The sequence below is a fragment of the Tachysurus vachellii genome, chromosome 4, assembly GCF_030014155.1.
Source record: "Tachysurus vachellii isolate PV-2020 chromosome 4, HZAU_Pvac_v1, whole genome shotgun sequence".
In the NCBI taxonomy this organism is placed as follows: Eukaryota; Metazoa; Chordata; class Actinopteri; order Siluriformes; family Bagridae; genus Tachysurus; species Tachysurus vachellii.
In genome coordinates, this window is record NC_083463.1 from 25,564,061 (window position 1) to 25,590,639 (window position 26,579).

Consider the following 26,579-nt stretch of genomic DNA (forward strand, 5'->3'; position numbering starts at 1 on the left):
CTGGGTCCTTGAGCAAGGCCCTTAACCCTCAAAAGCTCAGTTGTATAAAATGAGATAAAATATTAGTCACTCTGGATAAGGGTGTCTGCTAAATAATCTAAGTATTTTATAATGGACTTGGAAAATGTAAGTGTGCAAAAATAGTAACAGCGCCATCTACAGTAAACAGTACAAGCAGCAGTTTATTAAATATCCAATATCCACAGTTTGCACTAGTTGTACTATTTTTGTGCAATTTAGTGAATCCTTTTTTTGACAGTAAATAGTGACTTTCAATACATCATGACTGACTTGTTGTGTTAGCTAAGAATTATGTTAGCTAAGTATACAAAAACAACAACAACAATAATAAAGACGCATACATATAATTTTTTACAATAATATATAATAAAGAGTTATACATATATATATATATATATATATATATATATATATATATATATATATATATAATTATTGTATTGATTTATATTATAATATATAACTGCAGATGCCTTGTTGTTGACAGATCAAGAGAGAAAAGCTCAAGCTGACAGAAAAGCCTAAAGGGCCATTATACCCCTAACCTATACAACATAATACATAACACATACACTGTTTTAATCCATCCTAGGACCGGTGTATCCGCTTCTTCTCCGTGATCGGTTTCCGGTTCCTGTTCTGTATGAGCCAATGCAACAAACGAGAGTAGACCAGCTGTAAATGTGGCGAATTTTATTGGTCTAAAACTCAGGACTCTGTGTTATGATTGGTTCGACCTTCAAGAACCACGTGCGCTGCCTGTCTACGCTACACAGGGACGGAATGATGGCGGTGTTTAAGCTGCCGAGGGTCTTAATATTTATTGTGTTTTCTCTGTATGCAGCGTCTGTGAGTTGCACCGATGATATTTTAGTCGGCTGCGGTGGGTTTGTCAAGTCAGATGTGGAAATCGATTATTCCCTCGTCGAGGTGAGAGGTTTTGTTTTATATAGAGATATAAGGAGAGTCGTTTAGCCTGTAGGTTAGCCTGTCTGTTAGCCTGTAGGTTAGCCTGTCTGTTAGCCTGTCTGTTAGCCTGTCTGTTAGCCTGTAGGTTAGCCTGTCTGTTAGCCTGTCTGTTAGCCTGTCTGTTAGCCTGTCTGTTAGCCTATAGGTTAGTCTGTCTGTTAGCCTGTAGGTTAGTCTGTCTGTTAGCCTGTAGGTTAGTCTGTCTGTTAGCCTGTAGGTTAGTCTGTCTGTTAGCCTGTAGGTTAGTCTGTCTGTTAGCCTGTAGGTTAGCCTGTAGGTTAGCCTGTCTGTTAGCCTGTCTGTTAGCCTGTAGGTTAGCCTGTCTGTTAGCCTGTAGGTTAGCCTGTCTGTTAGCCTGTAGGTTAGCCTGTAGGTTAGCCTGTAGGTTAGCCTGTCTGTTAGCCTGTCTGTTAGCCTGTCTGTTAGCCTGTAGGTTAGCCTGTAGGTTAGCCTGTCTGTTAGCCTGTAGGTTAGCCTGTCTGTTAGCCTGTAGGTTAGTCTGTCTGTTAGCCTGTAGGTTAGTCTGTCTGTTAGCCTGTAGGTTAGCCTGTAGGTTAGCCTGTATGTTAGCCTGTAGGTTAGCCTGTAGGTTAGTCTGTCTGTTAGCCTGTAAGTTAGTCTGTCTGTTAGCCTGTAGGTTAGCCTGTAGATTAGTCTGTCTGTTAGCCTGTAAGTTGGTCTGTCTGTTAGCCTGTAAGTTAGTCTGTCTGTTAGCCTGTAAGTTAGTCTGTCTGTTAGCCTGTAGGTTAGCCTGTCTGTTAGCCTGTAGGTTAGCCTGTCTGTTAGCCTGTAGGTTAGCCTGTCTGTTAGCCTGTAGGTTAGTCTGTCTGTTAGCCTGTAAGTTAGTCTGTCTGTTAACCTGTCTGTTAGCCTGTAGATTAGTCTGTCTGTTAGCCTGCGCTACAGCTCAGTTCATTTCCAGACACAAGTGCTTACACAATTATCTAGAACAAATAATATAGTATAATTTAGTGGAGTCAGCAATAAAGTACTGATTCCACAATACCAACGACACTTAATATGACATTTAATATGAAAACAAATGACTCTCGCATGCAGCTTGAAAGGTGTTTATTTCAGAGACATGAAAGTCTGATATTCTTTATTTTATTCTTTAGATAAGGCTGTACACTAAGCAAGGCTTCCTGAAATATCAGACGGACTGCGCTCCCATTAATGGCTACTTCATGATCCCTCTGTATGACAAGGTATGACTGTGGTGTCTCTTTATGTACATTGTAAACAACACATGTAGAACTCCATACTTGGAAAATAAAATCTGTGTACAGTGTATCTTGAGCAGGTGGATAAGTTTATATGTAAAATTATGGCTGTTCTGTTCTTTGAGCCTGTTTTACTCATTTATTGTAAAGACACTTTTTTATTTAAGTTTGAGGCTGAATAATGTGATTTAGCACTGAATATTACAGGGACATTCAAACAAAGAAACACAAACTAAGATGAATGATGAAAGCAAAAGCATCAGGGGGCATCTTTAATATATGGTAACCTGTTTTTAACCTGAATTAACCTGAATTTTAAAAACGCATGTGGCCTTCACCGAGCCCTGTCCTCAACACCTTTGTTATAAATTGGAATACTGACTGTGCCACAAACCTGTGGCTAAATGAGCTTAAAGCTTCTCAATTTATAACAGCAAAGGAGGGACTGTTTAATGGCAAGCTCGTCCTTGAAATGCTTACAAATGTAGTTCCACCTTCCTTTTTTGTATACATTAGGTTTATATAATAAATATTTTATTATATCTTTTCATGTGACAACACTGAAGAAATGACACTTTGCTACAGTGTAAAGTACAGTGTACAGTGTACCGCTTGTGTAACTGTAAATTTGCTGTCCCTCAAAATAACTCAACACACACCGCTGGCCACAAAAGTGAGTGTACCCGAGTGAAAATGTCCAAATTGGGCCCAATTAGCCATTTTCTCTCTCTCCTCTGTCATGTCTGCATGAGTGCAGCCAGCACTGGGGAGCTACAGTTCATTGAGCTACAGTTCATTCATGAATACCAACATGTACTGTGACATATTGAAGCAGAGAATGATCTCCTCCCTTCGGAGGATCTCCTCCCCCATTTTCACTTAGGGGTGTACTCACTTTTGTGGCCAGCAGTTTAGACATTAATGGCTGTGTGTTGAGTTTTTTCTTAGGGGACAGAGAATTTACATTGTTATACAAGCTGAAGAAATGACCCTTTGATACAATGTACAGTAGTAAGTGTACAGTGTTGTCACATGAAAAGATATAATAAAATATTTACAAAAATGTGAGGTGTACTTGCATCTGTGAGATACTGTACATGCAACAAGCACTTTATCAGTAATACCTGTACACTTACTTGTTCTTGCGAATATAATTAAATAAATGAATAGAATAGAATCACATGAATGAGAAGGTATAGCAGTTTTCCTGATTGTCACCCACTCATGGACACAATTTACCTATCTATTGCCATCTTCCAAGTCCATATCACAAAGCTAAAGTCATCTCAAACCAGATTCATGAACATGATGGTGTTCAGTGTTCTTTGGTGGGCCTCTCAGTCATCATATCTGAATAAAGTATAATGTCTGTTTGATGTGACGATGAGAATTGTGTGACATAGTCAAGTCAGTATGGACCAGAATCACAAGTAAATGTTTCCTGTATATTGTCATGATAAATTGAGCCTATTTTGAGAGCAAAGGAAGGTCCTACCCAGTATTAATATAGTGTACTTCATGTGTAGTGTATATTCTTTTATCTTTTTCATTGAAATACTACAGATTAGAATATTTAATCATGTATTGATTGCAGTTGCTGCCGCTAAGAGTCTGATGACACTTATTGTTTCTGAGTTTGCAGATGACATGAGTGTGGCAGTAAATAAAACACTGTTAATAGAGGTTGTTTTTTCTTGCAGGGAGATTTTGTCATCAAAATAGAGCCCCCTCTTGGATGGAGCTTTGGTAAGGGATGGTTTTTCATTAGTAGCTCTGAACTCACTGTAGATATAGTGTAAGATGTGCTGTGCTGCTACATTAGAGAATCATGAGCACATGGTTTTAGTCCAGTTCAGGAAATAAAACAAACACCATCTCAAACATTTGATCTACATTTAATAAATCTAGGCTATCAGTCTATTGATGATAAAGCTTAATCATCGTATAGATCTTGCGTTCCCTTTAAACAGTATGTTACAGCTGCTCGGTTGAGATGTTTAGACACATTTCTTCTTTATAATGTAAGATGGAACATGACCAGTAACGTTAATACAGCTTTATTTCTGATGAGATGATGATTCTTTATCATGTGTTCGATTCCAGAGCCAACCACTGTGGATATCCATGTGGATGGCCTCAGTGACATATGTACCAAAGAGCAGGACATTAATTTCTTCTTTACCGGATTCTCAGTCACAGGAACGGTAATGAAAATATTCTTGTCTGCATTTTTTCCCCATGGTTGTCTTGTTTTATTTGGTTTATATAACAGTTCTGCCTTTCCTCCAGGTTCTGAGTAAAGGTCATCTGCAAGGCCCAGCAGGTGTTGTGGTCAGCCTGAAGAATGCTGGGGAAGATCAGATCGTTCAGGTGGCGTTCACTCAGGCTGAAGGACAGTGAGTTGATTTTTCTCCTTTTTGTAATTTTCTTTGTTTGACATCACTGGCTTAGAAAAAGCAGCAGAACTCGTACTATCCAGAACCCCATGCAGGTCTGACATGTTTAGTTATATTTATATCTACAGTAAATATAGATCTCAAAGTCTTGTATAGATTTTATCCAGAGCTGAGAGGTATGGAAATTCTGAAAAGTATAAAAAATATTATGTACTCTGTATATTCCTCTACTGAAACATATAATCATTAATATGTGACGTGCAATGCAACCGAGTGCCTGTGTTTATTTTACAGGTACACGTTTGAAAAAGTGCTTCCTGGAAATTACAAAATAACAGCGTCTCATCCATCATGGACCCTGGAACAGGTAAACTGTCTCATCATGTTTTCTCACAGCTAATCTAGGGCCAATTAACAAGCATCTTCTCCAAATATTGTTGTATATTTTCTGTCTCATGTTAAGTGATTAACTTGGGTTCATTTCGAGCGTATTTAAAAAATGACTCTATACAAGCCAAATGCTTCTAATCTCATTATCATTTTTTGTTTTGCTCTGCAGATCTCAACCACTGTAGTTGTATCAAATGCCAATGCCAAGGCTGCAGCTCCGCTAGTGGTTAAAGGCTACGACGTCTCTGGTGAGGTGCAAAGCGATGGTGAACCCATGAAGGAGGTTACGTTCCTTCTCTACTCTACCACTATGGTGCAAGAGGTGAGTGTTTTTAAAGGTCAAAGTTCTGCTTACATGCTATTGGACGCAAGGTACAAAACACAATTGGCTATGCTAAGATGAACTAATAAAAGGTAACGATTCAGTGTGACCCAATGCAAATCTGAAGTCGATTTTCATATAACCACACGTCCTAATGTTTATTTCTACTGCACTTTGCTGACAGTTAATTTCTTCCTAATTAAAGAGCATACTTTTAATGTCATTAGAACAACATTGTAGCTGTTACATTAAAGCAGGTTTAGAGTCGTTTCGTAACTCTCTTTTGAATCAGCAGTATTGAAATAATGAATACATTTACCCTTATCCAGAGTGATGTACAAACAGGCTTTGAAGTCTTGATCAGTGAATACATTAACACTGATTCACTAGCTAACAGACTTAGTAAACCATCAACCTAAAACTCCATGCACGGTTTTTTAATATGTGTATGAAGAGGCATAATAGGTTGGTCTTCAGCTGTGGGGAATCTAATGGATTTCATTCAACCACCTCAGTGCAGTATTGCTGTATACCTACCTCTCTTAACCTTAGAGATGGTGGGACCAGTCAAAACTAGAACCAAGAAATCTCAAGAACTGGAAAGTTCAAATTCATGTCAGAAAACCTAAAGAGAAGAGCTGACTTTTTAACCTATTTTAGACGTTTGTGTGTTCTGTGATTTTGGCCTTGTTTGAATCAGTTCCTAAATCGAATCAGTTCATCTGCTGGCTGTAATGATGATTCAGTATAAATCCTGCAAACATTTTACCAATTGCTCTTGAAATATAACTCAAACACAGATTTATAGCAAAAATCATACCTGTAGGTTAAATCTGGTCATTGAAGAAAAACTATTTTAAACATTTGCCCTTGATGTGGCCTTGATTTGTTCGGATCCAAAATCACTTCATCTGCAGGTTACAATATTTATTTATTTTTTATGAATCCTACAAACATTCAAGCATTTTTTTTAAAGATTCTGAAAGAGTGGATAGACATAAAACAATTTTTATTAAAGCATGCACATGAAGTTAAACCGGTAATTGGTTTCATTGCCAGCTCCTATATGATCCGAGAATGTTGTGTTTTCTACAGGTCAGTGGCTGTAGCTCCATTCCTGTAGATGGTGCCTTGTCAGGTGATTCATCACTTGTGTATCTGTGTAGTGCACAGTCACGTGAGGATGGCACCTTCTCCTTCCCATGCTTGCCTAGTGGTGAATACACAGTGGTATGATCATCCAGTTCCCTTTAGTCATTTCTGTGTCACAAAATACTGAAGAAGTTGCATCATGTGCTAACTGAATCTGTTGAAAATCCAAGGTGCCGTATTATAGAGGGGAATGGATCACGTTTGACGTTGCTCCGTCCCGGCTTGATTTCCGAGTCGAACACGACAGTTTGAAGATAGAGGTAAGATTAATAAACTCTATCACTGTATCTAGCTGAATAATATTATGCTGTATGAGGTATTTGCTTTCAGAAGTAGCATAGCACTCAGAATTACATAAGATTTCATCATAGTAGAAAAGAAGCATTTATTTTGAATACAGTTACAGCAGCAACAATCTAGTCAAGTCACTTTTATTGTCACATCACCACAGCACATGTGCCTTGGTGAGTGAAATTCTTGGGAGCGTGCTCCAGAAATTGCAGAAACAATTTACATTTCTGGAGTACGCTCCCAAGAATCTTAACACTCTTCACTGAATGTTGTTGGTATGCTGATCACTCCTTTCCTTTTTCTTCATCTGGTTTGTAGCCAATTTTCCGAGTGATGGGCTTCTCAGTGATGGGAAGAGTTTTGAACAGCCCCAATGGTGAAGGAGTGGCTGGTGCAGTCGTCACTCTTAACAACCAGATTAAAGGTAATGATAGTAATTTAGTTGTAATATACACTTGATTGTTTGTCCAGTCCATGGAGACTAAGCAGGAAACTGTGGGTACCAATTTATTTCTATATGTACACTAATAATATCTAATGACCAGAGGTGTTAGTTTTACCTCCAACAATATTTCCATTTCCCTTTATCAGGTTAATAATCAGCTGTTTTAAATCTTTGTAGAAAAGTGTCTATTAACATCCCTGTATCTGCGTTAAAAACAAAAGATAGATAAATAGCCAATTGTTCCCAGAGAATTGACAACTGATATTGTCTCAAAGCAGCTTTACAGAACATAAACATAAAACAAAGGGTTAATATAAAGAATAATATAAAGATTAATCTAAAATTCAAGATTAATATTAGATATATTTAAATGTTTGTATTCATCCCCAATGAGCAAATCTGAGGTGACTCAGGCAGCAGTGCCAAGGAAAAACCCCCTTGAATGGTAAAGGAAGAAACCTGTGTTTTCATTTGTGTTGTGGTAATATGTTTAAAACAGTTACATAAATGTATCTGTTCGAGGGAGAGTGGCTGCAAATGGCTTCAAATCCAAATACATAAGAAGGAGAACAACTAGAGTAAAGAACATTAGGGTGAGGTAACCACCTGATCCAACAACATGACAGTGACGTCCATGATGCTTAGAATATATTCTCACTCCCTATCCCTGTGTTGTTGTCCACAGTGCTAACTAAAGAGGATGGATCATTCAGATTGGAGAATATGACCACCGGCACCTACACCATCAGCACTCATAAGGAGCTCATGTTTTTTGAGCCGATCACAGTGAAGATCGCACCCAGCACCCCTCAGCTCCCTGACATTATTACAGCAGGGTGAGGCCTGGATAAGATGACTTTCATGCAGTATTGATTAATATGGCTGTATAGTATTAAACTGCTTTCTATAATCTTTAACATAATAATCAGCTCACTATGTTTACAGTATAGTAATATAGGGCCAGAACTACAGGGGTTGTTATCTTCTAGAAAGCATCAGAGACAGGAACAAATATATCCTTCTTTAATCTGAATAAATAATATAGAAATATAACATTTCAAATTCTAGCAAAAAAGAATGTGGTCAAGTTATGAAGAAGGACAAGAAATGTGTTGCTAACCTAGCATCATACTAATTTGAGCATGACTACACTGCATGAGGTGGTGGGGCTGTAAATAAGTTCTTTGTTTGTTCTTCTCAGATTCAGCATGTGTGGTCAGATCTCCATTGCCCATCTACCAGAGAGTATAAAACAGCTAGGACGCTACAGAGTCGTGCTCTCAGGTCGAGGACGTGACCAGACTGTGAGCCGCACGATTGAGAGCAACCACCAGGGAGTGTTCTGCTTCCAAGCCAAACCAGGAGACTACAGTGTACAGGTATGTCACTAGGGAACTAAAATGAAATCTGAAAATGAATTATATATTCCTTCATGAATTTTTTCATTGTTGTTTATAGGTGACATTACCGGAGGCTGAGGTAAAGGCTGGACTCGCTTTGCAGCCTCAGTCTCTTGATGTCTCCCTGATTGACCGCCCAATTAATGACCTGCTTTTCACCCAATTCATAGCAACCATCTCTGGCACTGTCTCATGTTTGGGTATGTTCTGTATATTAATATATCCTCTAATAATATATTAGAGCTATTTCTGTTAGAGGTGAAGGTGAATAGTGGTATGGCTGGACGCTGCTTGAATACAACATTTCTAAAAGTTTTGGTGCTGTTTATTTAAAGGTATTCTTCAAAACTTTTAACACGTTTTAACACAAGACAAAAGAAGGCATTGCTTTCAAATGTTCATGGTCATGTAAATCGGCGGTAAGAGCTTTTTAGAACATCGGTTGTGTTCCTTCTCTCTCCTGAATATGAATTATTCTACATTACAAATGTCATATGCTTAATCAGTTCATTCATTATATTCAGTGATCATGCAGAGATGCAGAATTTTGATGCACAGACTAGTCAAAATATTAATGATAAATAACTGAAAATGTATGAGAAACTGAAATATACTTTGTATTTCAGTTTTAATGAGTAATTGTATTATTTATTTATTTTTTTTACCCCTCTTAATGAATCCCTCAGCTGCATGTGGAGATATGGTAGTAACGCTCCAGCCCATAAGCAGACTGGGTGAGAGGCAAAACTTTCAGCTCTCCAGCAGTAGCGAAGTACTCAGCTTCTCCTTCAGTAAAGTCCTGCCTGGAAAATACAAAGGTAAGTTGAAAACCAAAGGAAATCGTAATGGTGTGGGTATTACTGGTCAGGGCTGCTCTAATGTTATGGCATAAACATTCACAGGGGATGCATTGTGAACAAGCTTTTGCTGCTTTAAGTTACCAAACCAGTCATTACAATATAGGTGGTTGAAAATGTAAAATGAATCACAGAAAGTGGCGTAGCTTTGTAGAACATGCTCTGTTGACAGTAAACATATATCAAAATACTGAAGAACCATACACTAAGTACCTGTTATGTGCCTGGCCACTTTACACCATATGTCTCTGTTTCTCAGGCCAGGAGCAAACTTACTTTCATCACCTGAATGACAAATAGTATCACTTGTAACAGACATTTAATACCAGAGATTAGTACAATTTGCATTTTTTAACGTAAACAAGTGAACACTGATCAGTTTAATGTATTTGCCAAACTTGAAATAATCCATTAGGTAGACGGTCAAATCAGCCAGCCGTATCTGTACAGTGTTCCCTCTCTTCCCCTTCCTTCTTAGCAGTGAACCATGCTGGGTATGTTTTACAGTGTTTGTACGTTTGCATTTTGGACATGAGACGTCCGAGCTAGTCATTTATCTTTGCATTTAAAAATGGGAAAAATCCAAGTCACTGTGAGGAGCATGAAAACTATTCTGGCTATAGAACACAAGAGCTGATGTAACATTTAACACAAAAGTGCTTTGTCTGTCAGTGTCCATTACCCATGAGGAGTGGTGCTGGAAGCACAAGTCAATCGAAGTGGAGGTGCTGGACTCGGATATAGAGGGAGTGGAGTTCAGACAGACAGGATACATGCTGCGCTGCTCTCTGTCCCATGCCATCACACTGGTGAGAGCTTTTATTTATTTAGTTTTTGACATTTGCCATTATTAGCGATCATTACCATTGTGTTAGCATTCATTTCCACATCCTCATTATGCGGCAGTGACTCTAACATGCCCTGTGTGTTTTGTTTCGTCTTTAAGGAATTCTTCCAAGATGGCAGCAAGCCTGAGAATGTTGGCGTCTACAATCTGTCGAAAGGAGTCAATCGCTTCTGCCTGTCTAAACCAGGTTTGTCTTTATATTTGTTTTTTTTTCAGCTGTGTAGAATGAGATCGTCTTATGTAACTGCTGACGTTGTTGCATTGCTCCTCGTAGGTGTGTACAAAGTGACTCCACGTTCTTGCCATCAGTTTGAACAGGATTATTACACTTACAGCACGTACGTATATGGCAAAAACTGGTTAGAATACATTAATATTACACCAGATTTCTTAATGTTGTAGTTATATTATTAATAAAGAAATGGCTTTACATGTGAAAGACACATTACACTCTGTTAGCATTGACCTCGTGAAATAAATTTACTGTTAACTAACAGCAGGGAAAATATGGGATAATATTGTCAGCTTGACAGATAATCAGCGAAGGTACCTGCAGGTAGGCTGATTCTGTAGAAGTGAGAGGTTTGTTTTTATCATTATTGACTCTTCCAGAGCTGGTAAATATAATGTGCTTATATTGTACCAGATAAAGCAGCTTACTAATTATGCCGTTAGAGGTTTGTCCCCTTTAGAGAGTTGCCACGAACCCCAACTTCAGCTGTTCCTTAAGAAGACATGCTTCTTTTAACAACCCTCCCTTCCCCGCAATACCTCATTTGCTTCCATACCTCTGCTTCAAATTGCTGTAAAATCCCAATAAACATTCATCTCAAATGTGTCGTTAGGAAATAGCTAGGAAATATGTTCATAGACATCATGTCTAGAAGAAAGGATACAAAAGTTAGGCAGTCTTAAGGACAAGGGAGGGAACAATCAATAATTTTAAAATTGTAAAAAAAAATAAAATGTAAAGAATAAGTTTCCACAAAAAAACAGACTGTAGTAAACCATTAAACTTCAGGCAGATATCCAAGTATTGCAAATGTTTCATTAAATTCTGTCCAGCCACTTTTGTGTGATGTGATTAAATCTATCTGGACGTACAGACATACATTTTTTCTGAAGCTAGTTTCTGGTTCTCCAATGTATGAAACGAAGACAAAATATTTTTTTATATAGAGTCACACTGTTATTACAGTTACTATTATATACTGTTATACATGGTGTTATTACTGTTACTATTATTACGGCAGAGGCCAAGTGTCCCAAGTGTACCAGGTCATATAAATGCAAGAAGTAAAGAATGCATAAAACCTTAAGAATTCTCACTAACACATTTGCCTGTACATAAACAGTGAAGATAACCACCTAAACACTACAAACAGTAATAACTGGCTATGTGCTTATTTTTTATTTTTTTCCTCCTCAGATCTGCTCCCAGTATCTTAACCCTGACTGCTGTCAGGCATCACATGACTGGACTTATTACAACAGACAAAATGCTGGATGTCACCGTTACTATAAAGTGAGTGACCGGTTACAAAAATTGATTTATAATTTAAAAGGAATTGGAGCATTTTAAAACCAAGCACTTCTGATCTCAGGTCATCCATTGAGAGTGAGCCTGCTCTGGTCCTGGGACCTCTGCGCTCAATTGAGGAACAGTGGCATGAACAGCAGTTACTGGAGATCGCAGCTCGCAAGAAAGAACGGGAAGAGCGAGGAGGAGAGGACATGGGACCACCGGTGATGGAGAAACCTGATGAGCTTCATGAGCCATTTCACTATGAGTTCTCTTACTGGGCACGGTGAGAAGGTTATTCTTACTGGGGCTTTTCTGCACTATTATGATGATGGAAGCATAGCTGGTGTGTATATATAATGTATAAAAAATAATCATTATGAATTAGAAATAAAAAATTCTTATCTTATTCCTAAGCTTTAGAGTAAAGTACAGACTTCTGTAGCTGTGACAGTATTTTTAAATGGGCAGTAACTGGGAGTACAGAGGCTCACTGTTCACTCCGTGAAGACCTTGTTTGCAAACTTTGCTGCGGAAGAATTGGAGACCTGAATTCCTGACCACAACCCCAGTTTGAGATGAAATGGAATGCTGACTGCACCCTAGACTCCCTCACCTAACATCAGTGGCTGAGCTCACTAAGAACTTTGTGGCTGAATGAACAAATCCCCACAGCAATGCTCCACAACCTAGTGCAGGGGTGTCAAACTCAAATTCACAGTGGGCCAAAATATAAAACAGAAAGTCACTGGCCAAACTGAATATTTATTGAAAAATTAACTGCAACTGATATGTAATGGGGGGGCACGGTGGCTTAGTGGTTAGCACGTTCGCCTCACACCTCCAGGGTCGGGGTTCGATTCCCGCCTCCACCTTGTGTGTGTGGAGTTTGCATGTTCTCCCCGTGTCTTGGGGGTTTCCTCCGGGTACTCCGGTTTCCTCCCCCGGTCCAAAGACATGCATGGTAGGTTGATTGGCATCTCTGGAAAATTGTCCCTAGTGTGTGATTGCGTGTGTGAATGAGTGTGTGTGTGTGTGTGTGTGTGTGTGTGTGCCCTGCGATGGGTTGGCACTCCGTCCAGGGTGTATCCTGCCTTGATGCCCGATGACGCCTGAGATAGGCACAGGCTCCCCGTTACCCGAGGTAGTTCGGATAAGCGGTAGAAGATGAATAAATAAATGAATGAATGATATGTAATGTTCAACCTTTTTCATATGGAAACAAACTTTAGTTTTGCTTGAACACAGGATTTGGAAGAACCAGAGCTTGATATTACAAACACGCAAGAAATTAAATTTGAAATAAGACACATCAGGTCTTTATACTTTTTTATATATATATGTATATATATATGTATATGTATATGTGTGTGTGTATGTATGTATATATATATATATATACGTACGTATATATATATATATATATATACGTACGTATATATATATATATATATATATATATATATATATACGTGTATATATATATATATATATATATATATATATATATATATATATATATATATATATATATATATATATATATATAAATATAATATGTTTCATTTCATAGAGTCTTCTTAGTGTCTTCACATTAGCTCCGCACACAAGACAAACAGGTCTGTCCTTTATATTCGTGAACAGATAATCTGCCTCCTACCTGTCTTGAACGCCATTTTTGTGGAGGGTGGAGTTAACTTGCCCGATGTGACTGTAGCATGGTTGTTAACGACTGTCAACAGAGAATGAGGGGCGCTTGCTGTTCGTGACTATGCGTCAATGCAGTGGCAAGGCATTCTGGGATTTGTAGTATTATCAGAGCATGCGGCTAGCCAGCTGTAAGGCACATTTGATATGATCTCGCGGGCCAAATATAAAGGGCCTGAGTTTGACATATATGACCTAGTGGAACGATAATGAGAAGTTTGGTTACAGGAGTAAATGTACCACTAAATCTAGAATAGGATGTTCAAAAACATTCAATTCAAGTTTATTTGTATAGCGCTTTTTACAATTGACATTGTCTCTCAGCAGCTTCACAGAACATGATCATAGAACAAAAGGTTATTATAAAGAATAATATAAAGATTAATATAAAATTCAAGATTAATATTAGATATATTTAAAAAGCCTCAGGATTCTCAGAGTCTGCCTCATCTCAGTGGAGGTCCAAAATCTGCCTCGGGATGGGTAGAAAGAGAGAAGCAGTGGAGAGGGATTAATGTAGCTGCTGTTCATAATATTAGCAAGCACTAGATGATAATGTGCATTTGGTCTGATGTAATAGAGCACAATATTATGGAATGTGTTATGTGTACGCCTGACTAAAGAGATGAGTTTTTAATCTAAATTTAAACTGGGAAAGTGTGTCTGAGCCCTGAACACTATCAGGGAGACTATTCAAAAGTTTGGGAGCTAAATAAGAAAACGCTCTACCACCTTTAGTAGACAGATATTCTGGGAACTACCAGAAGTTCTGAGTTTTGTGATCTTGGAGAGCACGAAGGAAAGAAACATCTGACGTGATGGTCAGGTGTCCAAAAACATGCGGCATCCACTTTGCAGCATTCACCTGCACATTCATGCAGTTATTAATCAGCCAATCAGGTGGCAGATATAGGTCAAAAGTTTAAAATAATGTTCACGTCAAACATCAGAATAAAGGAATAAAAATTCTCTCTCTCTGTCTTGCTCTCTTTCTGCCTGTTTTTGATTTGGGAGCCTTAACAGTAAAGGTGATGACATTTATATTTTAGTTCCACAGTGACCTTCTGCTCCATGCAGATATCCTTGCATGAGTCTAGCACTGTGACTTGCTCTGACTTGACTTGATCTGGTTTTTAGGGCTGGAGAGAAGATCACAGTTACACCATCATCCAAAGAACTACTTTTTTACCCACCTGAGGTGGAAGCTACAATCACAGGAGGTTTGTGTCTAAACACTAGATTTGTAAGCATCCACTTTTCAATGTTACTAAAATAAACGTCTTTTATTCATTTTTTTTATTTCAGTATGGAGTTACAATGGGTGAATTTGACTGGGAGTAATAAAGTAAATTAGTTATGTTATTCCTTCATTGTCTGCTGTTCCAGAAAGCTGTCCAGGTCAGATGGTGGAGATCGCAGGGCAAGCAGGTCTCTTCTTACAGGGTCAGGTGACTCCGGAGCTGGAGGGTGTGGAGATTTCCATTAGGAAGTCTGGAGATGCAGGGCCTCTGATCACTGTGCTCACTGACATAAGTGGAACCTACAGGTACTAAATGTTAATACAAAATAAACATTGTTCCACTCTTTCACTTGTTTTTGTGTTAAAATGTCTCCTATTATATTTGAAAATGATCAAATTTCACATTCCTCTGTAATTCCCTACTACATGACATTTCTAGTCATTTCCAATCTTGAGTTAATTAGATGTGTAAGAAATCCTGCTTGGAACTAAAAAAAAAAAAAACCCTATGCAAAATTTACTTGCAAAATCCGTTGCAAAAAAATTTACTACAATTCTAAATATAATTTATCATTATTAAATGAGAGTAAACATGCATTGACCTCATTAATTTTACTGTTTCTTTTCCCAGAGTCGGACCTCTGCACAGTGACTTGCACTATGATATTAGTGCTAGTAAAGAGGGCTTTGTGTTGACTCCAGTGGAGGGTAAAGAGGAAGACTTTAAAGCCTTTGCACTGGCAGGTGTCACTTTTGAGGTAATGTTGCCCTGAGTGAGTCCACTCATATCACAGGATTTTAAAAAAAAATAACATTTCTGTTGGCCATCTCAGATTTGCTTCTACTGTCTAGAAATAAGGTTGCTTGTTTGTGTGTGCATGGCGTGTGCTTGTCTCTGTGTGTGTGTGTGTGTGTGTGTGAGCACACGCTCTGAAGGAGGGTTACTTTAAGGATGTTTGTTTTTGGCTATTTTATGTCATTTAATTGTTCTCAGTCTCCCAGTCCTTGCTGATGCAAAACATCCCCTTAAGGATGATGCTGGGACCACCATGTTTACCTGTAGGGATGCTATTAACTAGGTGATGTGCAGGCATAAGAGTCCTGACCAAAGAGTCAAATATTTTCAGAGCAGTAAATCATTTTACTCATGTTTTATTCCAAATGCTGTCACAAGCCGTGCACTTAACAGTGGCTTCTCTCTCGCCACTCTGCTATTCAGTACTGATTTATGGAGTGCTGCAGAACTGGTTGTCTCTCCAAACTCTTGTCCCATCATCACACAGGATGTTTGAAGCTGTTTTACAGTGACGGCTGGGTTTTTTCTTACCTTGCTGGGTGACCTGTATAGCCAGACTGCTATCAAGGTTAACTATTGTACCAGGCTTCTTTTATTCTGACATGATTTTTACCCTGACAGTGTGTTGTAATTTGTGGGCCATTATAGACCCTGGTGTACGACTTTTCAATTCAAACTGCAACAGGTCTTCTCTAGTTGAGGGCTCGACACACCTCAAGGATAATTATAGTAAACATGATGCACCTGACTACAATTTTGAGTACCGCAAAAAGGTCCGAATACTTTTGTGAATAAAAGAATTCAGTTTTTAAAGCTCCTTTATTTAAAATTGTTATTAAAAATATACTATTTGTGAACTGAGGGTATTTCATTCAGTTTGAAACTGAACATAATTAAACAAACAAAAAGCAATTAAAAACTCTAGCAACACTGGCTGAAGGACATGTAAAGCTGAAAATGCATGCACATCGCTTTCGTTAACTGAAATGAAAAATGGCAAAAATGGAAGAAATTCAAGCCCAGAGTATACTCCGTTAGTAGGATAGCATCTATTGTGTTAATCAGTCCAAGAATCTGTTCTGAGAGTGTTTGCATCAGTTTGTTTTTTCTTAACAGATTAAGGCAGAGGATGGACAGCCTCTCAGTGGAGTGCTTCTCTCACTCAGTGGTGGAAACTTCCGCTCCAATCTGCTCACACAGGACACAGGACTCCTGACCTTCAACAACCTGGTAAACCAACATACATATTTCCTAGTAAACGGATATCCTTTTACTTTAAGTCCATTTTACTCACTTGGTTATTGGATACTGTTCAACTGAACATCTGCAGTACTGATTTTCTGTATAAACATTACTTAGTAGCTGCTGTTATATAAAGTTTCAAATAATGAATATCATTAAAACAGACCTTTTCTCTGATATTCAGTGCCTTCAACCCAAACCTTTCCCAACAGAGTCCTGGCCAGTACTACTTCAAACCCATGATGAAGGAGTTTCGCTTTGAGCCCTCCGCTCAAATGATCTCAGTAGAAGAAGGCCAGAGTCTCCGTATATCCATCACTGGCTTTAAAACTGCCTACAGGTACAGGAACTGGAAAACAAAATGGTTTAGAATAAAAAGAAAGAAACGAAATGTTCAATATCTTGAATTTGAAATATTCTTAATTGTATCGAAGACAGGTCACTATTTAAATGAAAGTAAATTTGTGACATTGAAATTTAGCTACTTTGAACAGAATGTCTTTTGAATGTATTTTCCTTGCATATTATTCCCTCTATAGAATCCTGCACCCAAATTTTATCCCAGTGGATTTTTATCTAAGATGGAAAAGAGGGACATTCTAAAATGCACTGCTCAAAAATATTAAAGGAGCACCTCTGATGTCAAAGAGGAAAAAAAACATTATGGATATCTATACTGATATGAACTGGGTAATGTGTTCAGAACGAAAGGATGACACATTGTAGTTTGATCATTTTTATTTCCATCATGGGGCTGAATTCAAAGACAAAATGATGCAACAGGCTAGTCCATTTTGCTTAAATTTCATTGCAGCGACTCAAAATGGTACTCAGTAGTTTGAATGGCCCCCACATGCTTGTATGTGTGCCTGACAATTTTGCAGCATGCACCTAACGAGATGACGGATGGTATCTACCTCCCAGATCTGGACCATCGCATCACTGAGCTTCTGGACAGTCTGAGGTACAATCTGGTGCCGTCAGATGGACTAAAACATAATGTCCCAGAAGTGTTTTATTGGATTTAGGTCAGGCGAGCATGGGGGCCAGTCAATGGTATCAATTCCTTCCTTCCCCAGGAACTGCCTGCATGCTCTTGCCACATAAGGTTGGGCATTGTTGTACACCAGAAGGAACCCAGGATCCACTGCACCAGTGTAGGGTCAATGGGTACAAGGATTTCATAACGATACCTGTTGGCAGTCAGAGTGCCATTGTTTAGCCTGTAGAGATGTTACAGGCAGAACATCTTTCTTCATGGCTTCTCCAGACCCATTTTTACATCCGTCACATGTGCTCAGGGTGAACCAGCTCTCATCTGTGAAAAGCACAGGGCACCAGTGACGGACTTCTGGCCAATTCTGGTGTTCTATGGCAAAAATGGTGCCAGGCAGTGAGCACGGGGCCCACTAGAGGACGTCGGGCCCTCAGGCCACCCTGATGATGTCTGTTTCTCATTGTTTGATCAGAGACATCAACATCAGTGGCCTGCTGGGTCATTTTGTAGGACTCTGGCAGGGTTCATCCTGTTCCTCCTTGTACAAAGGATCAGATTACAGTCCTGCTGATGGGTTGAGGACCGTTTTGGCCCTGTCCAGCTCTCCTCCATGCTCTTGAGACTGTGCTGGGAGACACAGCAAACCTTCTGGCAAAGGCACGTATTGATGTGCCATCCTGGAGTAGTTTGTCTGCCTGTGCAACCTCTGTCAAGATATCGCCTCATGCTACCAGTAGTGACAGTAACCCTAGTCAAATTCAAAACTAGTGAAGGGAACACTCAGAAAAGAGCAAAAAATTAAAACCAAGCCCTACCCCTGGTTGGTGTCTCGTCTCATGGTGGTGCACTCTCAGATCTGCATGTACAGCCCGTGACCCATGGGATTTTTGTAGATAGTTCAAAGAAGGTGTGATAGTCTCCAATAGGTTCTGTCATTGCGTTGATCAGCTTTGTGCTCGGGTCTTCATCAGTGAACGTTTAAAGAATTTGGCAGGAAGGAATTATTGTTAGGAATTAGTCCGTGAAGAACTCAGAAATGACCCTGACCTATTATTTGCTCAGGGGCTCTTGGTTGCACAATTCCACTCAACTATAAACTGTTGTAGAAAGGGCCTTATTTGCATCTACATTATTTACTGTACAGTGTCAGCTAAATGAGGATGGTGGTATCTAGATTTTAGTATTTATTATCCAAGATCCAGTGGTATCTAGTTTTGAAACATTGTTGAGATTATTTTGCCAAAATCATCTTAGGTTGTGACCATTGCACCATTTGTTTCTATTGCTTTTGTTTTTGGGTTCTGTAGTTGCTACGGCACCGTGCAGTCTCTGGGCGGTGATGCTGAGCAGGGGGTGGCTGTAGAGGCAGTGGGCCAGGGTGAGTGCAGCATGTACAATGAAGACACAGTGACTGATGAAGCAGGCCGGTTCCGACTTCGAGGACTGCTGGTAAGACTTGCTCTCACTTATGTGAATATGTTTGATAACGAGCAGGATATAAGCTTCTCATCATCATCATCATCATATCCTTAATTACGCCTTTCTACCAGTAGGGATTTTTGCATGCAAATAGTAATAAAATATTTGTGCAAATTACTGAACATAAGTAACTCTAATCCTAAGAAAATCTTATCCTATTCTTAGCATTACGTGTGTGTACATTGAAGACGCTTGGATTTGAAGTCAAATGATGAATACAAGACAAAATATCTGGGAATGAAAGCTGAATTTCTGATAAAAAGTTGTCTTTAGTGAATGTGCAGAAAGTATGGATAAAAAAAACTATTAATATATCGGTATATTTGACCTCTAAAGACGTCCTGCTGCCGTTTTCAACCTGCAAATTACGCTCTGTAACTATCCATGAAAGTGTTTTCATTTATTGATCCCTCCCAGTGCTCTTTCAGGTCATGTGGATTAGATTATCTAGCTATTAAGATTTTTTTTGTCTTTCCTTCCCTAGCCTGGGTGCACTTATGTCATTCAGCTGAGTGGAGAAGGCAATGACCACATAGAGAGAGCACTTCCTCAACACAAAACTATAGAGGTATGAAAAAAGCCATAACTAAACTATTAGTTAGTTTTTTCAACATTTCTCCCAAGTATAAATGGCATTTGCTTTTATGGATATTGTAGGTGGGTAGCAGTGACATAGACGGGGTCAATATCATCGCCTTCAGACAAATTAATCAGTTTGATCTCAGTGGCAATATTCTAACTTCATACGAGCATCTTCCAACGCTTTTGGTAAGAATATTCCTACTAAGAATATGGAAATGTTAGCTTGTTTTTGGGCTTGATAAATACTCTTGTGTTCATTCCCAGATGAAGCTATACAAGAGTGACAACCTTGACAGTCCCTTCCAAAGTGTATCACTGGGCCAATCGCTTTTCTTCCACTTCTCCCCTCTCCCACGTGATGGGGAGGTAAATCTGTTCCCCGTTCCATTCTAACACACATACTTACAACTGCTTATATTTATGCTTAACCATCATTATTGCAAACTAATTTGTGTATTTGTTTTCTCATTGCAGAGTTATGTTTTAATGTTGCACACCACTCTTCCTCGCTCCCAGTATGACTTTCAACTTCCTCAGGTCTCCTTTACAGCCTCCGGCTACCACAAACATGTGACGCTCACGTTCAACCCTACTGTATGTAACATAAAATGGTCTTCTGATAAAGCAATAGATTATTTTTTTTGCAGATATGTAGGTTATTTGTAAATGATGTTTCCATTTATTCTGTACAGCGAAAGCTTCCGGATCAAGAGGTTGCTCAGGGATCGTATCTAGCTCTGCCTTTAACTTTACTGCTCTTATTGGTGGTATATAATCATGAAAGGGTAAGTATTTGTTTAAAATTCTTTTAAAATGGTTTGCATCCAATGCTTTTTTTTTGTGTCTTTATATATTGATGTAGCAGTTGTAGATATTAGATTAGTATATTAGATTAATACCCAAATTGTGCCGTCAATTTATGGAACTTATGATACATCCCTAGATCTGATCTCCATTTTTGGTAATGCCCATTTCATTTTGATGTCCACACATCAGCAGTCATGTTACGGATTCAGTCACATATGTAACAAATTTGTTTACTCCATCATCCTTTTCTCACTAAAATGCATTTGTAGGAGAAAACAAAAATAGATAAAGTACACATTGTATACAAAAATGCAAATTGCATAAAAGGACCAATAACAGAACGCGTGTGTATATGTGTGTGTATATATGTATACACACGTGGACAAAATTGTTGGTACCCTTCGGTCAGTGAAAGAAAAACTCACAAAGGTCACAGAAAAAACTTTATTCTGACAAAAGTAATAATAAATAAAAATTCTATGAATGTTAACCAATGAAAGTCAGACACTGCTTTTCAACCATGCTTCAACGGAATTATTTAAAAAATAAACTCATGGAACAGGCCTAGACAAAAATGATGGTACCCCAAGAAAAGACTGAAAATAATGCATGATAAAGGTAAAGGCTATAAGACCATCTCCAAGCATCTAGATGTTCCTGTGACTACAGTTGCACATATTATTCAGAAATTTAAGATCCATGGGACTGTAGCAAACCTCCCTGGACGTAGTCGCAGGAGGAAAATTGATGACAAATCAAAGAGACGGATAATCCGAATGGTAACAAAAGAGCCCAGAAAGACTTCTAAAGAGATCCAAGGTGAACTTCATGCTCAAGGAACATCAGTGTCAGATCGCACCATCCGTCATTGTTTGAGCCAAAGTGGACTACATGGGAGACGATCATTGTTGAAAACAAATCATAAAAAAGCTAGACTGGAATATGCCAAACTACATGTTGACAAGCCACAAAGCTTCTGGGAGAATGTCTTATGGACAGAGGAGACAAAAATGAAACTTTTTGCCAAGGCACATCAGCTCTATGTTCACAGACGGAAAAATGAAGCATATCAAGAATAGAACAGTCCCTACTGTGAAACATGGAGGAGGCTCTGTTATGTTCTGGGGCTGCTTTGCTGCATCTGGCACAGGGTGTCTTGAATATGTGCAGGGTACAATGAAATCTGAAGACTATCAAGGGATTCTAGAGAGAAATGTGCTGGCCAGTGTCAGAAAGCTTGGTCTCAGTCGCAAGTCATGGGTCTTGCAACAGGACAATGACCCAAAACACACAGCTAAACACCCAAGAATGGCTAAGAGGAAAACATTGGACTATTCTAAAGTGGCCTTCTATGAGCCCTGACCTCAATCCTATTGAGCATCTTTGGAAGGAGCTGAAACATGCCGTCTGGAAAAGACACCCTTCAAACCGGAAACAACTGGAGCAGTTTGCTCATGAGGAGTGGGCCAAAATACCTGCTGAGAGGTGCAGAAGTCTCATTGACCGTTACAGGAATCGTCTGATTGAAGTGATTGCCTCAAAAGGTTGTGCAACAAAATATTAAGTTAGGGGTACCATCATTTTTGTCTAGGCCTGTTCCATGAGTTTATTTTTTAAATAATTCTGTTGAAGCATGGTTGAAAAGCAATGTCTGAATTTCATTGGTTAACATTCATCGAATTTTTATTTATTATTACTTTTGTCAGATTAAAGTTTTTTCTGTGACCTTTGTGAGTTTTTCTTTCATTGACCGAAGGGTACCAACAATTTTGTCCACGTGTGTATATATGTGTGAGTGATAGATATAAATAGTAGGGCTGTTGTGACGGTTAAGGCTCTGGGTTGTCAATAAGAGTTTAAGCCCCAGCACTGCCAAGCTGCCACGGTTTGGCCCCTGAGTGAGGCCTTTAACCCTCTCTGCTCCAGAAGTCATGGCTCATATAATAAAGAAATACTGTAATGTATATTGTACAGTATTTGTTATTGTTTATATACTATAATGTTGCTGATAATAATATATAAAATAAGGCCTTTGAAGATGTCTTTCCACATGTTCTATATGGTTTCATATAAGTGTCTGGATTCCAAAAATTATTGGAATTCATTTAAAAAAAAAAAAAAGGGAATTTGACTCTGTAACTTTGTAAATTGCTTCATAAATACTCTATTTGTACATTAACATACATCTGTCATTAATTAGAGGCTACTTTGAGAATATTTGGCTATAATATTTGGAAACACTTTATCTGTAATAAGTGCCGAACCCACCTCTTACTCTTATTAGATCTTTTTTCTTACTATTCCTTTTTTAAATTTACTCCTTGATGTATGAATAGTTTGAAAATGAGAAATCCCTTTAGCATCATGACTGCTGAAGTAATGACATGTGCTTTGTGGTCTGCAGGTGATCCCAATTTTCCTGCAGCTGCTCAGTCGCATTCAGGGTGTTCGCAGCCTGTCGCAGGCTAACAATGATGGACAGATCGTGGAGGATGCCAAGCGCCCACAAAAAAGACCCAAGACACGACGCACATGAGACACCAGGATCATACCCTTCACTCATTATTTCTGGCCTTGACAATTTTGATATCTCTGTGAAGGCCAATGGGATTCAGACCTTTTACTTGCATTTTCTTTGCATGGACTGCCTCCATAGTGTCCTTATCAATAGATTGAGGTACATTTTGATATGCACTGATAACTGTCTGGTCCCTGGTGTATGTGACTGTGGCTCAGAGAGTCATTGTGATACGGAACCTCTGTGAATAGTGGATGTGAAATGATAGCTGTGTTTTTATATGATGTAGATTCTAAAGCAGGCCATTGACAAACCCCCCTCCGTCTCCCCAATCAAAAAAACAAAAAAAACAATTAATGATCATGGTTTGTAAATGGAGTATTTATTAACAAGATGAACTAGCAGAATCACTTTGCCTAAATTTAATCCTAGGGTGAATTTTTTTTTTTTTTTTTTTTTTTTTTACACCTATTGAAAATAAGTCTCAAGTTTTAGTGTTGTTGAGCTTTTTTCCTCAACAAATATCATGCATTAAAATTACAGCTTTTTGATTTCTGTTTCACTTAAACATTTTGGGAACTACTTGATTGATTTTTTTTTTGTGTGTTTTTAATGAAATGAAGATGAACATCAGGGTGATCTGATGGTTTCTAATCTGGCTTCACCTTGATTATTCTCTAATTTGTTAAACATATTCAGTAAGGCTTTAGATCACAGCCCATAGTATGGGATTAAAAGCATAGTTAATTAGACCCTGATAGAATATAGTGGATACTAAAGATAACTGCACAATGATTCATGGCAGATCTTGTGGCTGAATGAGCAAACCTGTACAACCATGCCTTCTGAAAAGAGTGGACATTAGAAAAAGAGAAAGGGGGAATAATCTGGAATGGGATCCGTCTGTGTAGCTGTCAGGAGTCCACATATCTTTTTTTTTGGTCCCAAAATATATACCAAATTTTGTATATTGGTCAGTTTTGTGTGTTTCTAATGGCAATTCATGAACACAAAATATCTGTAAAGTGCACATTGGAAAGAGATTTTCAACTACAATATATGGTTCCATCCAGAATAACAATTAAACCCATAACTTGCTCTAAAATGATAGCAAAATTCTTAATTTATGGTAAAATAAGGTAAGTTTACACAGACACACTTAACTGCGCACTGCTCTCTCACACAGACACACTGTCCACACAAACAACATATTACTTTACCATCAACTGTTTTCCAGGTGCAAATACATACAAGGACATTTCTTTCTTTAAGTGGTTGCTTCCCTGATTTTTTTTTTTAATTTCATTATAATTTGATAAAAGTAGTATTGAATTAGTCACAAGGGGCTCCCTCATGGTATTAAAATGTTAGAAACTGCAAATTTTACATGACTAAATTATGTAACTTGTGTAACTAATATCAGATGATCTTTAGGAAGCATGGATCATGAAGCATTTAAGTCAAGAGGCTTTTATTGTCAGTTTGACCATACACAGATCAAGCATAACATTATGACCACTGACCAGTGAAGTGGGGGGATGTGGTAGCCTAGTGGTTAAGGTGTTGGGCTACCATTCGGAAGGTTGTGAGTTCGATTCCTACGTCCACCAAGCTGCCACTGCTGGGCCCCTGAGCAAGGCCCTTAACCCTCAATTGCTCAGTTGTACAAAAATGAGATAAAAAATGTGTCGCTCTGGATAAGGGCATCTGCTAAATGCTGTAAATGTAAAGTGAATAATAATGATCTCTTCATCACGGCATCTGTTAGTGAGTGGGATGTATTAGACAGCAAGTGAACATTTTGTCCTCAAAGTTGATGTGTTAAATGCTGGAAAAATGGCCAAGGGAAAGGATTTGAGCGAGCTTGACAAGGGCCAAATTGTGATGGCTAGATGATTTGGTCAGAGCATCTCCAAAACTGTTCACATTCTGCAGTTGTCAGTATGTATCAAAAGTGATCCAAGGAAAGAACAGTGGCAAACAGGCAACAAGGTCATGGGCAGCCAAGGCTCACTGATCTACGTGGGGACTGAAGGCAAGCTTAATGTGGTCCAATCCAACAGACGAGCTACTGTAGCTCAAATTGTTGAAGTTAATGCTGGTTCTGATGAAAAGGTGTCAGAATACACGGTGCATCGTAATTTGAATAGCAGAATTTAATTGAATTTGTTGCGTATGGAGCTGCATAGCCACAGACCAGTCAGGGTGACCATGCTGGCCCCTGTCCACTGTGGAAAGCGTTAACAATGGGCACATGGGCATTAAAACTGGACCATGGAGCAATGGAAGAAGGTGGCCTGGTCTGATGAATCATGTTTTCTTTTACATCGTTTGGATGGCCGGGGGGCATGTGTATGTACTCACCTGGGGAACACATGCCACAGGATACGCTATGGGAAGAAAGCAAGTCGATGGAGGCAGCATGATGTTTTGGGCAATGTTCTGCTTGAAATCCTTGGGTCCTGCAAGCCATGTGGATGTTATTTTGACATGTACCACCTACTTAAGCATTGTTACAGACCATGTACACCCTTTCATGGAAACGGTATTCCCTGATGGCTGTGGCCTCTTTCAGCAGGATAATGCACCCTGCCACAAAGAAAATTTGTTCAGGAATGGTTTAAGAAGCACAACGACGAGTTTGAGGTGTTGAATTGGTCTCAAAAATTCCCCAGATCTCAATCCAATCGAGCACCTGTGGAATGTGCTGATCAAACAAGCCCAATCCATGGAGGTCCCACCTCGCAACTTACAGGACTTACTGTAAAAGATCTGCTGCATGGTGGATCAACATCTAGGTGCCAGAAACAACAGCACACCTTCAGGGGTCTAGTGGAGTCCATGCCTTGATGGGTTAGGGCTGTTTTGGCAGCAAAAGGGGACCAACACAATATTAGGAAGGTGGTCATAATGTTATTCCTGATCTGCATATATAGCTGGTACAGTTACATGAAACAACGTTCCCTCAGAATCCTGGTGCTGTATAAACACAGAGCTACTTAAGACAGAACTAAGGGCTAATGAGTGAGAAAAATAAATTAACCTACTGACAAAGTGCAGGTGTGCAGCCTTGTGCAAACAGTGCAAGTCAATAAGACAGATATACATAAAATATACATAGATACAGTCTGGTTAGTGTGAAATGGTTGTAGCTGCATTATAAAAAGTAAGATTTAAATGGCAGACTGAGTGCAAGTGTGTGTCTGTTTGTGTGTGCGTGTGCCTAGTAAGTTGAGTCTTATGGCTTGAGTAAAGAAACTGTTACAGTTTGGTTGCGAGGGCCCGAACATTTTGTATATATCATATCTGTAGGGTTCCCAATTAAAGCAGTGATGTAGTTGCACAGGATGCTCTTGATGTAGAAAGAGGACAGGAT

General features: G+C 38.9%; 1 protein-coding gene across 1 annotated transcript; it reads left to right on the forward strand.

Annotated features, from left to right (window-relative positions):
- Nucleotides 1–713: 713 nt before the first annotated feature.
- nomo (nodal modulator) lies at nucleotides 714–24,171 on the forward strand. The gene is made up of 31 exons (XM_060868558.1): nucleotides 714–951; nucleotides 2,109–2,198; nucleotides 3,914–3,959; nucleotides 4,317–4,417; nucleotides 4,503–4,609; nucleotides 4,904–4,976; nucleotides 5,169–5,321; nucleotides 6,417–6,551; nucleotides 6,644–6,733; nucleotides 7,083–7,188; nucleotides 7,895–8,045; nucleotides 8,411–8,588; nucleotides 8,668–8,809; nucleotides 9,296–9,427; nucleotides 10,139–10,275; nucleotides 10,413–10,500; nucleotides 10,588–10,651; nucleotides 11,743–11,838; nucleotides 11,918–12,121; nucleotides 14,680–14,762; nucleotides 14,929–15,088; nucleotides 15,414–15,540; nucleotides 16,695–16,808; nucleotides 17,033–17,160; nucleotides 19,125–19,266; nucleotides 19,781–19,864; nucleotides 19,954–20,064; nucleotides 20,143–20,244; nucleotides 20,353–20,472; nucleotides 20,571–20,663; nucleotides 23,090–24,171. The coding sequence occupies exons 1-31, from the start codon at nucleotides 745–747 to the stop codon at nucleotides 23,219–23,221; spliced, it is 3,696 nt and encodes a 1,231-aa protein (XP_060724541.1). The 5' UTR covers nucleotides 714–744; the 3' UTR covers nucleotides 23,222–24,171.
- The last annotated feature ends 2,408 nt before the right edge of the window (nucleotides 24,172–26,579 follow it).